This window comes from Morone saxatilis, unplaced genomic scaffold (assembly GCF_004916995.1).
Source record: "Morone saxatilis isolate NCDOM2014 unplaced genomic scaffold, NCSU_SB_2.0 Contig22, whole genome shotgun sequence".
NCBI lineage: Eukaryota > Metazoa > Chordata > Actinopteri > Moronidae > Morone > Morone saxatilis.
Window position 1 is genome coordinate 18,102,356 of NW_023339785.1, and position 18,762 is coordinate 18,121,117.

The 18,762-nt window shown below is 40.2% G+C and overlaps 1 protein-coding gene across 1 annotated transcript in view; it reads left to right on the forward strand.

Moving 5' to 3' along the window:
* The first annotated feature begins 534 nt into the window (after positions 1–534).
* unc5a (unc-5 netrin receptor A) overlaps positions 535–18,762 on the forward strand; it is a 124,225-nt gene continuing 105,997 nt past the window's right edge. Inside the window, exon 1 of the mRNA XM_035669418.1 lies at positions 535–1,086. Within this exon, the coding sequence (XP_035525311.1) occupies positions 996–1,086 (91 nt within the window). The 5' untranslated portion in view covers positions 535–995. The remainder of the gene's footprint in view (positions 1,087–18,762) is intronic.

An 18,762-nucleotide genomic window follows, 5' to 3' on the forward strand; every position in this document is an offset into this window, starting at 1 on the left:
CAGTAAATGAGGAATAAGCTATCTGCAACATAAGTCACATGCTGGTCTGAGTTTGCTGACAGGTGTACACTCTCATGGGAGCGCTAATCCTCATGCTTCTTCATCAGTGTTTGTCCCTCACTGATGTGCTGCAGCAGACACACAAAAAGAAGATAAAGCAAAGGCATATGTAACTGAAACTCAATGACATGCAGATGTGATCTGTGTGAATTTGTATGCAAAGCACCGATCTGATTCCTATCATACAGGACTGAATGTCATATCCATCATTTTCATGTAAGGCAGAAGATATGAAAAGCACACTTGCAAGGATACGGATGAAATAATTTCCATTCTGTCGTGCATTGACAATATGTGGTTAGTTATGCTTATTCAAGATATGTAAATGTTTGCCTAAGAAAAAGCATATAACAGCAGGGCGCGCTAAGGACGCTCCATTCCCAGCCAGCACGCAGGATCCGCTCCTGGTTTTGCTGCTCCGCTCATCGCAGCGTTATACCTTCCCTGACTCTCAGCACTCCAGCATTGCTGTGCAAGCAGATGTTCCTCCTCTGGTGCCAATTCTTACAATTTTTCTTTTGCATTTGGAGAAGGTGTTCTTTCGCCGGGAAGGCTGCAAAGTGACAAGAAACAACAAGAAAACTGGACTCCCTCCTCGGCTCAGTGAGAGAGGGAGAGTTGTGAGCGGATAGCGGCTTTTTTTTCTCCTCCCCGGACAAATACAGTACAGTCAACCCGCGGCGGCGAGCGAGGAAGCGGCTGTATTTACCACACCTGTGATGCGTTGTTCTGAGCAACGAAGACGCACGACCGGGATACAGATGGCCACGCTACGGCGGGAGGATATGTGTTGAGGAAAGAAGGACTTGGGCGTTGAGATAAAGGCGTGAAGTGCCACAGAGGACACTCTCCGGACCTTAAACAGTTCAGTGTGCCCAGCGTTTCTTCTCTGCTCCCTGCCTTTTGAAACTTAAGTGATAAAAAAAAGCACGAAGATGCCCTTACTTCTGGGCCCCTTTGTCCGCTGTAGGTTCAGCGCTACGCTCCTTGTGCTCTGGCTCGTGTTCGCTGGCTTCACCTGCACTGGTGAGTTTCACTAGGGTAATTTATGCTTTTGGTTAATTGAGCTGTTAAATATCGGGGAAAAACACAAATAGTAAGTATATATTTTTGTTTAAAAGGGCTGCACGTGACAAGTTTGTTTGCTGGCTTTTTTTTTATTTTATTCTTTATTTTTTTTACTCGAAATGCGGACGCGCGTGACTGAGCACGTTATTGTTCTATAATTTGCCAGCACTCACACTCATCAATTAGCCTGCACCTTCAAGGTTACACACACCGAGACTCTGTTGCCTCAAACGTGTCCACCAAGGTTAAAACTTGAGGCTAATGTCCACCTCTCTCTCTCTCTCTCTCGTGGTTGTAAATGTAAGGTGGTGCAGTCTGTTGTAGTTTTTTCTGTCTTTAATCAATACTGTCGTGACTGTAAGTGAAGTTGGGGGGGCTACACCTGCTTGAAAGGAGTGAGGGCAAACGTGCACACTTTTTAAGGAGATGTTTTTTAACCGACGGGGGCCCGTGCACAATAACACGCAATGCTGAGTAACATCGCGCTGCTTTTCATGCTGTCACATAAAACAACCTTCATTTTTTTTTTTTTTTGTGAGTCTAATTCCAATATAAGAAGAGTATCAGCTCAACTGATCATGCTGTTATTAAATCTTTGAGCTGTGGCTACGGAGCGGGCATATTCAGAGCCTGCATCCATCCATCTAACCGGGTGCAAACGGGGGGGATCATTCAACTCCACGTTTCTCTCCGACCAGGACTCGTTCCTGCTGCATTTGCAGGATGGTGACAGCTTTACGGAGTTGGTAGACGACCTACTCGCACTGATGAGTTACGTTTTATGATGTAGCCTCTTGGTCAGACACTGCCGATTGCATGCAAATGTGCTTTGATGTACAAAACAATCAGCAACAGTGGGTGTGAGCTGAAGTACTGGAGACAAGTTTCCCTCAGCAGCAAATAAGCTATTTGTAAGATGGCCTATAATAGGATGTCCTTTTCTACTTAATTATATTTTTCATGTCAATAATCAAACATCCTCCAATAATTGTATTTAACACTAACAGGCTATTTGTGTGAATGACATTTAATTTTTTTTATGACAATCCAACATAAAACACTGCTGGCCATTGACCCTTAATATTACAGGTCCCTGGTGGTGCACAGTCAAGCCAGTCAAATGAGTGATTTAATCAATGCAATTAATTGCCCTTTTGCCCATAATGCACCATTTCACAGTTCAGCTCTTCGGCTATTTTTAAAACACTTTCTTTACTCAGTCTCCCTTATGCTAAATATCATCCTCACAATGCCACACAGCTGGAAGACTGTCCTAAACACAAGACTTTCACACATCATTTGCCTTGCGCTTGTTTCCAAACTGTTAACCTTGCTTTGGACAGAAGGCAAACATGTTAAAGTTGGTGTAATTGTGTCTCTTGCTTCAGGACACTGAGATGATGAATTAAGAGGGCTTTTCTCTTGCATTAATTAGTGTATAATTATGAATATATTACGATTAAATAAACAGTCATGCTCCAGGGACGTCATATATCAAGCTAAGTAAGTAGCAGTGCAGTGATATTTACAAGTCATTTTATGATGCATGTTGTATTTTGATGGGGTTGCTGGTGTATGGGTGGCGTGGTGGTTCAGTGGTTAGGTGCTGTTTCCTCAAGTTACTCAGTGCCTTTGTTCTGTGTGGAGGCTCCATGTTCTTCCTGTAATTACATGAATTTTAAGAAACAAAATTCCCATAGGTGTGTAATTGTTTGTTTCTTTGTTCACTCAGTGATAGAAGGAAGCTCTGTCTGCGCTGTTCCTCCTGCCTTTCACTCAATGCATGTTGGGATAGGCTGCTATAGCCCTTTAGTGACCCTGAATAGCAATGAGCCGGTTCATGAAGTAGATGCATTCAGGGATACAAGTAAATCAGTTTTATTCTTTTCTGTTTGTATCACGTGTATAGGCATCCCTCTCTCTCTGTTTCAGTCTGTCACTCTCTATCATATATTAGGTCAGGACAAGCATCCTTATAACCTCCCATCACAGCTTACAGGCTACGTTTATAGGACAGAGTGAGTTCCAGAAATGGATTGGAAAGGTAATTTGGTAGCCAATTCTTTCTACATCAGGGCTGGGACAGTCTCAGATGAGATCAGTCGAGCTATCCTCTGTAGCGAGGTAAGGCGCTGACTCGGCATTCGTCTGCATCAAAAGCCGACTTGTCTTTTTTGCAGGGAAACATAACTCAGTCAGTAATAAAGGTAGGCCTGTCAATCTAGATTTGAGCTAGCTGAGCACTTTCCCTTTTCACTGTGTTGTGAATGATCTGACGGGCCGGACAGAGGGGGTAGGTACACTTTCAGCCTCAGGAACAAAGGACTGTAGCTACGGCCTTGCCTGTGTGTGCACGCCACTTGATGTTTTCAGTATGCGAAGTGTGTGTGTAAGAGAGAGAGAGCGAGAGGGTGAGGGAGAGTTGGTGTTTCCACAAGGATTTGCATACATGCATTTCTGCTGCGTGTGTACATGTTAGGTGTTATGTCGGCAGATTATTCCAACTCCTGTTGCTTCTGTTTGCCTTTTGTTTAAACTTCCCTGTTAGTCTGTTGCCCCTTGCTAGTCCCTTGTTAATTCCTCAAGAAAAGACCATCCAAAATCCAGCTACCCATGCAGAGAGAATAAAGAAAAACCTGGATTTTTCTTTGTTTTTCCCTCTGCCCAATGAGAGCGTTGCCAAGCAATTGTTGTCTGGTTCAGCGAGGGAGCATGGGATTTGGTGTCAGGCACCTTCCATGTACTTGTGTGAACAGTCACCTCAGAGCAATTTCCACGGGGTTTAAACCTTGTGATGATGCAAGGAGATGGCCATTAAATGTCAACAAGCAGAAATACATTGCATAATACAGTAATACAGGTCCCATTTCTTAGTACAGTAATATAAGATTTTTTTGGGCCAGACGTCTCTTATCATTCTAATGTGAATCATTCCAGAGTTGTCTTTCTCGCAGCCAGTTTTGTCTCTCCTCATTGACTCACTAAAGAATGCGATAAGGAGAGCGAAAGCCGAAATTAACATAATTTATTGGGGGAAATTGCCTTCTGGTCAAAGGAATTTAAAACCACTTCGTTTCTGTCCCATAGCTAATGCATGGCAAATGATCGCCATGTTTTTGCAGGGATATGGTCTTTTACAGGGAAGTGATAATTTACTACCAGAAAGAGTTTTTGTTCCCTCTAGTCATGAGAGATGAATTCAAATGACACAGACAACGGGAAGACTTGTGCACTGGGGGAGGGAAATTTTATATAAAATTATTTATTTTCTCAACTGCTGATACTTACCCAGTAAATTAGCATGATGTACAAATGCAGAATATATCATGCAAGGAGGCAATTACACTTTAGAAGGAAAAAAAAGTAGGGGAAAATTAAAATGATTTCACTCCTCAGGAGTACAAATGCTTGTTATGAATTTTCTGCTGCTTACAGAATTTTAATTGGACATCACAATGAAAAAGAGTGTTGGAATTGATTATTTGCAGGACAAAACTGATCAAATGTATTGCATTTTCTATTCACTTTCCATCATATTAATTTATTGGAAAGAAAGAATACAGATAAATCGAATAAATCTTCCTTCCTTCCTTCCTTCCATTCTTGCAAAATGTAATTTCTTCACTTCAAGTTACTGTGATTAATGGAGGCAGAGATAATAGTTCAGCATAAATGAATAAAAGGTAAACAGTGCACGTCAACACAGGTCAGCTTTAAACAATGTAGGCACACGCTCCATTTGGTGACAAATGCCTAGGCACCTTATCTATCAGAAGGCTATGTCCCTGCACTTATCATTTGCAAATGGCAATCTTGAGAAGTAAAGGAAGGACACAGGCGTTGCCGAGGACACATGGAGGATGAACCTTGCAGAGGGGAGGAGTTGGGTGTTATTTTCTGCAGTCTGTGCAGAGGCCCTGCAAAGGCACTACATCTCTGTCAAACTCTGCCCTTTTGTTTCAATTACCCCATTTCTATGATTCAGGTCTATGTGAGAGCGCTTAGGGGATGAAGTTGGGCTGTTTCCCTCCTGAAATGCGCTGCGCCGTTGTCGCTATGTGTGCTTTTCTATCTAGGTAGCATGGAAGTGACCTTTAACCTCTGATGTGGGATGAGATTACCCTATGTTTCAACGGGAACCTGGACCATAATTCATAGAAGGCCACAGAATCTGACATTGTATCAGCAGTTGTCCTCAATCTCTACTGTTGTGTTTCTGTTGCTGCTAACCATCTTGTGCTAGTACTCTGCTTCATATATCCAAGGGCCACCAATGAGAAGTCAGGGATTGAGCTTGTTGAGATGAGTCTTTTCCTGGAGGGTCTAATCGAATGTTCTTTTTCTTGGGTTATCTCTCTTTCTCTCTCTCTTACACTCTCATGGAGAGAAAGAACGTGTAATGCTGACCTTGAACCTTGGATGCCACTGTGTTTTCTTGCCGGGAAAAAAATTCACCTCAGCAAAGAACATGGGACATGAAGGTTGAAGTTGATGTCCTGGAAGCCAGTCACAATAGATGATACTAATGCTTCCAAAGGCACTTTGCTGTATTTTTAACTTGCCCATGATTTTGCTGGCTATTGTTAACCAGAATACAGATTTGGTGTGTGCTTGCTAGTATTTGTGTGAAAACGGATGTCGTTGTTTGTAATGTTTGTTTTTAGTACCGATGATGTGCTGGCTGGCTGCTCACTTTGTACAGTGAGAATAGTGGTGTGTTAGGAGATGTTTCCAGATCCTTCCAGTTCTCTAAATGATCAATACTCTTCTTCAAATGGTTAATTGGCCATCAGTCACTGTCAGAGGAAGCGCTTAGAAACCCAGAGGTGTCTGGGTGCAGCTCATAATAAGAGAGTGTCCAGTCCTCTGGGTCCTCTTCTGGCCTTTACTTCAGACCAGGTGGTGGCTGGGGGAAAGCCGATCTGAATGCAATATGGAGAGCCATAGATTAATAGTTCCTTAGTAAGGCCACCAGGGAGCGATGTGAAAGCCACTTCCACTTCATCATACAGTGGACTGGAAGGAAAGTCTGCAGAGCATGCCGTGGGAAAGGAATTTTGAAACGGTATGAAGGTCACTTGATGTGAACTGGCATTTGGCAGATTTTATCAGTATAATGTCATTGTGTAAAAATCCTCATTTTTTTGTTCATTAAACATACGCTTCAACATTTTCTTGTAATATTAATGAGAAATAATCTCATTTGAATTTTCACCAGGCTATTTTTCCACAGCTTGTAGTCAAAAGTTATGAGATAATGACACTTCTGTCTGCTACTTCAACCTTGAAGAGAAAACACACCTCCAAATGTATAGCTCATTGTTATGCTTAGCCCTATTTAGCATGGCATGTAAAAGACATAATTAGAAATCACCTAAGGCTACCCAGACAGCCCTGCTGGCGCTTGATTGGCAAGGGTATCTGAGAGAGCTCTGGCTCAGTCTGAGCCAGAATTTGTCATCTTGAAGTGATTTTGTTGACAAGACAGGAGGCACAGTGACCTTTCCTAATTATGTGTATGTGTCCAGGCACTGATGCCTTAGGCAAGCAATTCAACTGAGTCAACAGAGCGGTGACTCTCAGAGCACATTCAAGCCCAGACAGCATGTTGTGTGATGTAAGGTTAGAATATGCTGGGTTAAGCTGCAAGCACCTTAATAATTCAGTATTGATACAACATTACTAATGTCATTTGTGTCACCTTTTGCTTTATAGATATGTAAAGAAACAAACCGTAAGATCAGCTCAGATAAGGCAGCTTGTTTTTGTTGTCTTCTTCTTCTTCCACTTGTACCTGATATCATTACCAAAAATCATTCTGATGTTATGCTGTGCAAGTTGATTCCTGCAAAACATGAACCATTTATCATCCACCCTAAATGTGTAGCAGCCTCTCTGATCTATGTAGGTCCCTGTGTTATTGTTTTTCCCAAACAAACCATTTCCCGATGTGAAATGAGGTCTGAACATTACGCATTCAAAGCTTAAATCTAAGCAGCAGATTTTCTTGGCAAGGCCATCAGGAACACTAGGCTCACAGAAAACACATTCAAGTCCTTACTCCAATAGAATTAATCATGACAACACAGCTACCATTGAGGCTAGACACTCCCTTTTTTACAGCATGACTTGCACTTGATTATAGCTTCTATGGATTTAAATGTCCACTGACAATGCATTCATGTCGAATCAAAGTGTGTTTTCATACCTGCAGTTTCTTGTCACCAGTGCTTGAATTTCAAAAGATGAGCACAGAGCAGCTCTGCTCTCGCATTGTTTTTGTTAATTACCAACCGATTTACAATCCTGTTTGCAGCAGAATTAATGTAGAAGGTTTAGCAGTATTAGAGAAATAGATTCTTATGATTGCAAGTAATCAGTCAAAAGGAATGATACTGCTGTAAGTCGAAGGGCAGTTTGGTCTATTAGTCTAATTTGGCATATTTACAAAAATGCAACTCATTTTAAAAGTGCAGGTACACATACAACATAACTGCAGTAAGTTCTAATCATTTTGATGCCATGCTGTCACAAATGGTGAATCTGACATAAAAAGAAGGTTTGTGGAGGATGGCTTAACGACGATTGCCTGTCCAATTGACAGCCATTTTAAGCAGCTTTTTTCGTAGTATGTTCCTTTTTACCATAAAATCGCACAAACGACACAACCCTTATACACATGTAAAATTCCTCCTTATGGTTTTCAGTGGGCTACATTTGTTCAAGTATTGGACTACTGTAAGCGCTATTTACTCTGTCATTAGATACCCATATTGGATTTGTTCAGTTAAACGTTGGCAGGCAACTAGATGCAATATGTACCATCCTCTTGGAGAGAACATCTTGCTGTAATCCACTTTAAAAACTGACAGTGGTGTATGTTTAATCAAGCCTTCAATAGTAACTTGTGAACCAACTGTTGAATTTCTTGAAATAGGTGCAGCCCTGTGAATTGCTTGTGTGCCCATATTTTACAGTGGCTACCTGCGATTATGTGTTGCTGCATCAACCAGTGTTTGCTTCATTGCTCAAAAAAGTAATGCATTGCTTTACTTAATATCTTCCGATTAGAAAGCAATTAAACTAATTGTTACATTACATCTGTTTTACATCGCCCGAGATCACCAACATGAACTGCATTTAACAAGCTAAACTTCCTCAAACAAACTCACGTGAGTCGCTTGTTCAAGTTCACGGTTGATGTCTTGATAGTAGAGTCCAGCTTATCTGACGTATTTATCATTAAAGCAGTGGTCATTCTTCACACATCTCAAATCGTTTGTCAGACAACCGCTTCTTCTTCCGAGTCAGACTGGCCAGGCTGAACAGCCTCTCCATGCTGTGTTAAATTTCATGGATATTGTAGGGAAATGGTTCAGGATCTCCATCTCTGACCCCAACTTCAAATATTCAATCACTTCAGTATCGGAGTTGAAGGAAGCTGTATCCTCACTGAAAGCAAAAAAAAGACTAATGTAATGTTATTACAGTAACTTTAACGTATTAAACCCAACACAACAGAACAAGCACTTCTGATGAATCCACACTAGATTTACTAACCAGACACAATTTTTTAAGGCTAACTAAAAAAACGAGCGGGAAAAAAACACAAGAAGTATAATAAAAAATCAACACAACCTGTGGGCTAGTTAAGGCAGTGCCCTTGAGTAAACAAGAGGAGGAGTCTTTGCACTATTTTTATTTGTATTTTTTTTTTTACAAAGAAATCTTGACCAATGGTCCACTTACTAGCTTTTTCCAGGACTTCAAACTACATCTCATGGCCTTCAACAGCGGATGGAGTTTGCTCAGTTGTCATGGAGATGGCTCAGTTGTAGGAATTTCTGTTACATTATAACAGGTTTTATTTTGGTGGCTGATTGTACCCTTGTCTCCATGTCTCTCAAGGGTAGTCTGCGGCGCTGGATATGAATATTTAAACGTTTTCTGTGTAAATTCCAACATGCAGGGTTGTAACTGTCAGCATACAGGCCGATCTTGCGCTGATAGCTGATAGCAGACAAAGCATTGCTCATTAAGAAAGACATTCACATGTTCAGGCAAACTTTGTGTCTCATTTGTTTTTTTAATTAAACATCTTCAGTCATGTACACAGTATGTTGATATACCTTTCATTAGTGTTCTACAGGTCTTGGGTTAAGTCTACTGGGTGCAGTCAATTGATGGATATGAACTGACATCAGCACAGAATTTGGTGTGGGTGGATAGAAGATATATTGCTGTTCTTGTTAGTGCTCAAGCCTCCTCTGTCAAAAAAGACAGAATGATGTCATCAGACTGCAGTGCTCTCACTCTGGCCGAGCAGATGCTACTTTAGCTTAATTGGCCACTGAATAATGTGTATTTGCTGGTATACTGTTTATAGAGTTGAAAGTGCTTTTACAGATTATTGATTGTAATTTTGCTGTTGCTTCTTTTGGGAGTTGGCACTGTTCACCTTATTCAGTAAAAACAACAAAGCTCAGTTCAGTTTGGTCCTTTAATTAATTTGCCTAACATGCAGTTGGGGCGGGCAGACATCTGGTGACCAATAAACAAGAATATAAGTAGTTATTTGTTCGATGTGGCTGTCATTTAATTGGTCTCCAATTTCAAGCAGTGATTGAATGTATGCTGGCCTCTGACCGAGCTCAGTTCATACAATATTGTTAACAGCTCCTCTAATGACTTCATCCATCCTTTATTTCTCAGTCACTGTAGAAAATTTTCACTCCCAATTCAGAACATCCCATCACTCATAAGCCGAAGACACTATAGAGGATTATTCATCTCAATTATTCCAGATTTGACAATCTAATTGGAGCTGAAAAGTCAATTGGGATATACCAGGTATAACACAGTGAACAATTATTTGTTAGATTCAAAGGCAGGTGGATTTGGTTTTGATTACCCAGATACATCCGTAGACTGATTTTAGCTTAATACCATTAATCTATGACTCTTAATGTGTCTAAGGATGGGAAATGAAGATTTTATTGATACTAATGGCATCATCAGTTCAGCTCTATCAATTCCTTTATTAATTCCTGATCAATTTTCTATGTGGGAAAAAAGGCCTACACAGGCTTTCACATCAATGCAACTGCTTTATTATTTTTAATTCTGAACACGGTGTAGAAACAGTAGAGAAAAGGCATGTATGTGACTCGAGTTAAGCTGGCTGTAGCCTGGGAGCTATTTGTAGCAACAGTCAAGTTTGTTATCATCTAAAATGAATGAAATGAGAGAATACTTCTAAAGCCTTCATTTTCATTTAGGCTTTTATAGTCAAAGAAAGTCTGCTTTATTATAAAATTATCATTATTATTATTCTACTACAAGGTAGAATATTTACCCTCAATAACGGACGTGCTGCTCGGTTAGGAAGCTGTGGCACTTCTAAATGGCATTCCTGAAATTGAAGCTTATAATGCATAGAAAGATGTTTCACCAAATTGCTGATGTTTCCGCTCTTACAAAAAAATATCATTTTATTGACATTACAACTAGCAATGTTGTCATCTTTCTTTGTGAAATGAAGCCACTCTTTCTCCGTTTCTTCCTCTCTGTCATGACTCCTTGAAAAACACATGGGGCATCGATATAAGGATTTGATAAGCTTGTAGTCATTCAGTGGATTGGACAATTTGGAATCAGTTCTCAACTGGAACCTATCTCGATTCCCACCCCTAGACATTTATCATTTTTGCAGCGTGTCCTGTGGGGTGTGTGGGGATCACAGATTTGGTCACAAGCGTCGTCAAATTTCTATCTTCACTTGATCTGATGGTTTTGTTTTTAATCATGAATACTGAGCAACATTGTAAGTCACTCTGGATAAGAGTGTCTGCCAAATGTTATAAATGTAATTGCAATGACAATAGCCAATGGAGTTTACTGTGAGCTGGAGCAAACTGTGTCTAGCTATTTTCCTCTACAGTTGTTTTGATCGGTGTCAAGATATGAAATCTGTGCTCCAGATGTTAGTGACATGTCAAGAGTCAGCAGGATACAGTAGTTTTTCATTTTATCACATGCAACTACGTGCAACTACACGAGACTCTGTCCTTGCTTATGAAAATCTAACGTGAGGACATTTACAGTATAACTGACTGACAGTTTGGAGTTTGGATTTCAGAGTTTCAGTTTCAGAGGTGTTCTGTTGTGTCCCCAGCTGTACTGTAATCAAACAGAAAAATATGAGCCTTGTTCTGTATAGTCAGAAACCCCAAGCTAGTTTTACCAAATCCTTGTCTTTCCATCAGACAGACCCTTGCACAATTTGTCAGACCTCAAGAAACACCAGATGTGAACTTGTGTCTGGCTAATTATCAGCCTTTAGGATTAATATAACCAATATGTTCTCTTCTGTTTATTTAATAATTTTGTCTACACTAAAATCCTTAATATATTTATGTTATTGTTGCTTCTAATATGACCACCAATGTGAGTTTTTTGGTAGCAGGCTTTTCTGGTCAGGTCTTCGTGGCACCAGGGGGCTCCACTGGGCTAGACTGATGCTGGTGCGGCATGGGGATGGAGGGAGAACCGAGTCCCCTTAATCTCTACCAGACATGACAACTTTATAAAGCCACATTAATCCACAATGAACAGGCTCTCTCTGGAGGGTGTGAGGGTGGTTTTTTAAGTGGGAAGCAATGTACGACTTACATCGGGCTGCACCCTCCTGAGGCTCTGAGGAAGGTGATCCCTCTTCTACTTTTTATATTAGTGTCTAATGAGGAAACCGGAACAGGGAAACTAATAAGGAACGAGGCAAGAGGAAATGGTTAAAGAGGGAGAGGAGAATTAAAGTCAAATGTTATTTATTTTTTTTTTTTCACTTTATTTAGGTTGATCTAAATAGTGCAGCCTAGGATTATGCCCCCCCCCCATCCCACTTGTAACTGTTCCTTGGCCTTGCTTAATTTACCTCCAGAGCCTCACCTTCATTTACCTTTTTATGTTTTCTCATATCAAAATGTAAACATAACACCTACTCTTACCTGTAATTAACAAACATTACTGTATCAGCCTGATTGTTACATAAACTGTACTCCACATCTCTTACTGTTCACATTTACATATTTCAACCACTGCAGTACATTTGTGCCCAAATATGTTTAATCCATATCTATACTCTTTATACTTCTCACTTACAGTACAACACACATAATATGTCTTGCTTGTGTGTACTCGTGTGTGTGTGTGTGTGTGTATAAAGTCTCCTCACACTTGTCACTTAAGTAAAAAGACATTACTATGTGTTAGACTCTGTCTTACTGGGTAACCTTTTCCATTGTTGCTGCTGTTTCTAAGTTGAAATCTCAAGTGTTGTTATGAATCATCATATTTTCTATCTTTCACAAGTTCCCAGAGCCAGACTTCAGACCACGTCCCTGAATCACCCCCGTAATGTGCGATGGAAGTGCCACTGGGAGAATTGCAAGATTGGACAGTTCATACTTAGCTATTTAAAATCATAGTTCTGGTTTTTAAATTACCCGACTGAAAACTTGGACAGATTGGTTTCAGGCTGAATCATCACAAAGCCAAATGCAATTTGGCTTATTTTCTAATTTCTTGGTCTGCAACATACACTGTATGGCTTTGCTCTGTCATTTTCACTAAAGTAATGATTAAATAATAACTTTTCTGGCTGAGTCAGATTGTTGTTGAAAATGTCATTGTTAAAGTTTTTTCCTTTTTTTTTAGATATTTATTTATTTTCTGGCAGAAATGTTACACTATGAAATCCTAAGCTTTTACACACAAGAGCGGAGTAATCATTTTAAGAAGATCATTTGCTACACAAAACAAAATCTTTTATCTTTGTGCACTCTACTACAGAAGTCTTCAAGTCCCTGTCCAGATTTTAAAGAAAGGATTTGTCCCACTCGTGTTCTTAGGATCAAGATAAAATTGTGAAACAAACCAGTCCCATGTATAAAAAAAAAGGACTCCCTTACTTGGATAACATTTCTAAGATCTCACAAAGGCGCTTTTCTCTTCTTGCCTCGGCAGACTTCAGCTTTCCTTTTATCAAGCTTGTCTTACCTTTCAGATTCAATTATATTAATCAACGGCATACCTTTGCTCTCCTCAGTCATTAGAGGAGGCTGAGAAGCTGACAAATCATTTGGAAAGATGATTTTTGTCTACTCTCTCATGTCAGCTTCATCCCTGTAAAACTACAACTCAGACTTCAAATAGTAAAACACATTTCCAGTATTGCTATAGCAAAGTAGCACACTTTGGTTGAGGTTCATGTGTCGACTTTTTTCCAACATTAACTCGAGCATTATCTGCGCCTATCCTCTGTAACAGGCTGCCATTTTGTGTTAAGCCAGCACTGATGCATAGAGCCTCCACAGCCTGGTGGAAATTGCCAGCGCCTAAAGCAAACAGCAGGGCCCGCGGTCCCACAAGTGTGGAGCAGCCAAGTAAACCCATTAACTGCCTATAGAGTGGTTTGTGGTGTTACACAGCGATATCCACAAATGAACCACAAGTTGATTTACTGTTTGATTTGGCTATGGTAAATAACCACAGAAGAATTGAGACAACAGTTCGCACATTCTGCATCTAATTTGGTCACATGATTTAACATTTGTGATGGAAGTAGTTTGGGAAAAAGTTGGAGACTCTACAGTTGCACTTAATTTATAATGTAAGAAAATGTTGTATATTATACAGTAGTACTGGTAAATCACAGCATAAGCATTTCCCTTGGAAGATATAATTTGACAAGTCTGCAGCATTTCATTTTGGGGCACTGAGGCATGATACTTTTTTACTCTGAATTCTTCTATCCTCTCTTAACATATGATGCCCAACTGTACAAATTATTTGAATCGCCAGAAGGTGTTTGATTTATGCTGAGTCTGAGTTATCAGCTCCAAACAGGCCATGTAGCTACTCTCTTATCATCCTACCCAGCCGCTTGCAGAATTTCTGCATGTTTTTGAGCTCAGCCCTAAATGTGATGACAATTGTCATGAACAGAACACAAAGACAAAAAACTGCCACTCGCAGCAAAATGAGAGCCTCCCCCTCTTGCCTAATTTTTGTGTCGGATTCTCCTGCAGTATGTTTGACAAAAAGGGCTGGCAGCTTTACGCAGTGGCACAACTCAGGCTGTCGTGGGTGCTGCCCACCCCGACCCCTGTCACACAATTAGCTTTCTGCTTTTCAGATAGCTAGAACAAAGGTGAACTTGGGGAGCCAAGGCTGTATTCAGTCAGAGTGGAGGGGTATTGTGTGACACTCTGATGACTCTAGGGCACTTTCTTGACCAGAGGAGTCATTGGCTGTCACTAAACATCACTGTCTCCCTCCCCACTAATGGCATCTCCAGATTGTGCTATGAGGAACAAAGGCTGGTTGTATGAGATAGTGAGGAAAAAATAGAGCGACCCCATTTGGGCTCCAGGCTATCGTTTGTGACAGTGGCTGCAGACCTATAGAAGTGTCATGACAGATATGAACCAAGGAACAATTATAGGGTGATGTGCTTGAAGCTAAGCTGGCGGTTCCTTCAACAATCAGGAGAAAAGAAAGTGTTGAATGAATAGCAAACACGTGCTTGCACACACATTCACTTACACACACACACAGCCTTCTTATTCACATGCACATAACTCTGTTTTTCAGTGTGTTAACATTAAGTAACGATAAGGGGGGGGAAATCAAATGTTAGTGTGTTATGCATCCTCATTTCTGTGTTGTTTTGTTCACGAGGTTAAATTTGAAAAGGTGAGCATGTTAACTAAACAAAACCGTGTGCAGAATAACAACAAAATAAAATGTTATGAAGAGTAATTTGTCATTTTCCTTTGGCTATGGAAATAAATTGAATTGACTGAGCTGAATATTTTTCCTGATAATCGCTGGCTTCTGAATTAATTTTTATTATATGCTAATTTGCATTATCCTGCCAGTAATCAATCAACAATGGCAATTTTTTGTATTGCTGCCAACAGTAAAAAAATGAGTTAAACAGCAGGAGTGTATTGACTTGATCTTCATTCAATCTTAGTTGCTGTCACAGAGTCACTGGGAGGCAAAGCGAAATGTGTTTAACAACAGATAGTGTATATTTCTGGTGTGGGCACTAAACACTTTAAGACAGTGATGAAGCATAGCGGCATTAAGTACATTTTTTAAACAACATTTTCTAAATATGAATCCACAAACTGAAATGTAATCAAAACAGCTTTTTGTTATCTCGGTGGTCCCTTGTCTTTTTGCTAGCAATCCTAATACTAAGAATTGTCATTGGCTGATGGATCCAAAGCTAATTGGATTAAAAGACAAGCTCATTTGCCAAAATTGTTTCATTACTGTTCATTCTCATTATTATAAACAGCACATATAGCCCCAAACTAACAGGAGAAAATTGATTGACAGTAAAGCACTGATTCAGCTGTCAGTTTCTGCAGGAAGGAGTCGACTTTAGCGTTATACTGCCTTTGGAGAAGTATCATTGTGAAAGTGAAAGTGTTCTCTGGTGTAGTTCTTTAATAAATGCCATTCCTCAGTTCCTTTTTTATCTCGAGTGGTAATGTTATTTTTCCACATTGTTAATTCAAGTCTTGGGGAATATTGTGTGCAAAGTCAGAATGTTGAATGTGCCATGTTTCTGCAAAGCATTGCAGGAGTACAACGCTCGGCATCAGCGTTGTCACACTAAATCTCTGTCTCCTTCACACTCGGAGTCAAAACACGAGCCTGGAAAAGCAAGCCCTCCCAGTGTCAAGAAATAGTTCTCTTTCCTGGGCTGGAGCTGCTAATGATTCTGACAGAATTAAAAGTTATTTAATTATATCCCATCAAAAAAAAGCACTGCAGATATTTAGAACCGCAAGATTTTACCAGTTTTTTTTCCTTCAACCTCCCTTTTTCGTAGGTCACAGCATGTATGCGGTCCATGTGTCTTCCCCTATGGAAGCTGCAGAGTCCTAAAGGTTTAGCTATAATACCCTGGTTAATTCCTCTGCATGTCGGGTTATTGCTGTCAAAGCTCCGTCAGTTTATCCTCACTTCTGGCTAATTCTGATGGCTTTATTTATTTATTTAGTGTTATCATGAATGCCCCACCCATCAACACACACAGATAAAAACACACATAGATACAAACACATACAGACATAGACATATCATAGTGTCTATGTATGTATTATGATTTTTAGCGCTCACTGTGTCTGGCAAGTGTCCATGTATTGTTCCATCCTGGCTTTATGTCTTTAAGTCTTTGAGTAAAGGCGCAAATGCCTCCTCCAAGACACAAAAAGTTTTAAGTCCTCTCTGCATTTGTCTGTTCAAAGTGAGGCTTGTGATATGTTTATAGAAACAGAATTGTTCACACAGTCCCCACCCACACATTTTGTTATTCACCATGAACAGTTGGTAGCGCAGCGGTAGAAATTGAGGTTTCTGAGTTAAAAATTTCACCCCAGTTGGCAGTTTGTCGTAGAGTTTGTGGGTTTAAATAGCAAATGTTGCTCAGTTGACAGTTTAATTTCCACAATGTGAGGACTGAAATTCCATTTTTGGTAGTGGTTGACAACGAAGAAATTTAGTATGGACCAAATGTTTCTTTAATAATATTAGGAAATAATTGGATAAAAGTTATAATACATATTCAGTTATACAGTTTATACAATGTGTATCTAAGTATTACTATACATGGTGCCGCAACATCATGTGATCTTATAATATTCTTCCTATAAATTGTACAGATTTAAAAAAAGTAGAAAATAAAAAAAGATTTAAAAGAAGTGTTTGATCTCTATTAGCGACAATTTGAATAATAGCACACTTGTTATTTATACGAACTTCCCCTCTATATAAACTCGATGATAACAGGAAGGACCAGGCGTCACTGATATGACTTCATTAAATAAACCCCTGACCCCTGAGATGCTGGGTTGATCTATTTCCTCTAACTCCCTTCAGCACAGAATGAGATCCTATGCAGAGATTGTGGCCGTGCTATCTCCGTATCTTTAATTTAGAAATGCAGGAGGACTGCACATGGGTGAAATGGTTATCCACTCTCACTGTATGTCTTGTAACTTCATGCATGTTAGCTTTGCAAAAGCCTCTTCTGGGACCACATAACTGACTGTGTTTCAGTACTTTTAAAATAGTTTTCTTTGTCTGTTCATTCTCTAATGACTACTGTGAAGATGTCAGTTTCTAAAGATTTCCATCTTGATGCTTCTGAGGACCTCTGAGATCAGACATTAAGGGGATAGCTAACCAAGAGAACAGTTCTTTAGGATTGTAACAAGAATTCAGTGTTGTTTTTTGTATTTTCCTCAGAGAGCTGCGTGTTTGTATTGCAGCAAAGCGGTGAACACATCGGGGCAGCCAGGAGCAGCTCCCCTGTAGCTGCTTCTTGACTCTTGATCAAGGACACTTCTGCAGGGGTGTTGGTAGATCAAAACAGAGATGGTCTCTCTAACCGTAAGGCCTCCCTTGCCTCCAGAATTATGTAGGTGGATTTAGTGGGGGAGGTACTCCACATTCTGGATGACAGTGAACGTTAACTTGAACAGACTACAATGCCGTCGGTCACAGCCGGAAGGCATTTCACGACATATTTGACATTCACTGGAAATCCCCTTTTAATGGAATAGCACACACTGTACTCATTATCTTATCAAGCCTTGAAAATCACTTTTTATTTTTTTTATAACTTGAGTCAGTTATATGCCGCATCATAAGCTTGATTGGCCGATTTATTCATTGAATGAAATAATTAATTAGCCTTTTCTCAATGCTTGTCTCGTCTTTAAAAATATCTTTTTTTCATTTTTGGTTCAGCAGAAGACTCTGTCAGTAGCTCAAGTTGATACAAGGTCTGCCTGTCATGATGGAGCATTGACGATGATGTCTCCAGGGATTTCATCTTTGCTCTTTGCATTTGCCTTCCAAACAATTGAAAGGCAGAGAAAACAGTGCAATTTGTCTAAAAGGAAGCGACTCAGATCGATGGGATTTTCATTACAGTTATGTTTTCATACTGCAGTAGAGGCAGGGTGCAGAGCTCTGATGAATGATACATTAATGTTCCAATCCCATCTCCCTCCTGTGTCAGTCCTCGGCTTCGGAGCCCTGTCACTGCGATGATGCGGGAGCCCTGGGATGAGTTTGTGCACTGGGACCTGATTCTCCTCAATGCCACGTCCCCAGTCAACAGCTGTCAGTTTTGTCATTGTAGATTTCAGGCGGTGTCGTGGCTTTGCAGGGGGGAAACACCAGAAGGCATGATCTTTCTGAGAGCTGCATTTTATTGAATTATCCTTCACTCTGTAGTCCCACTATGAGAGGTGGAGTTAAGCAGCTTACCTGTGGCCCTGAATAGTATGTGCCTGCAGTGTTCATAGTCCAGCAAAGAATCAAATTGGCCTTTATTATGTGCTTTGTAAGCTACACATACAATACGGCCAGAGTGTGAACAGACTCCTGTCAACATACGTTCATGTACTTGTGTATCGCAATCATAATGCTGCAGCGTACAGTAAGACCATTGGTCCTCAGCCTTCTTGACCTCTTTAAATAAAGCAATTTGTACTTGACGACTTCACACTGGTTTTATATAGACGGATTATGGGTAGGCTTAACCAA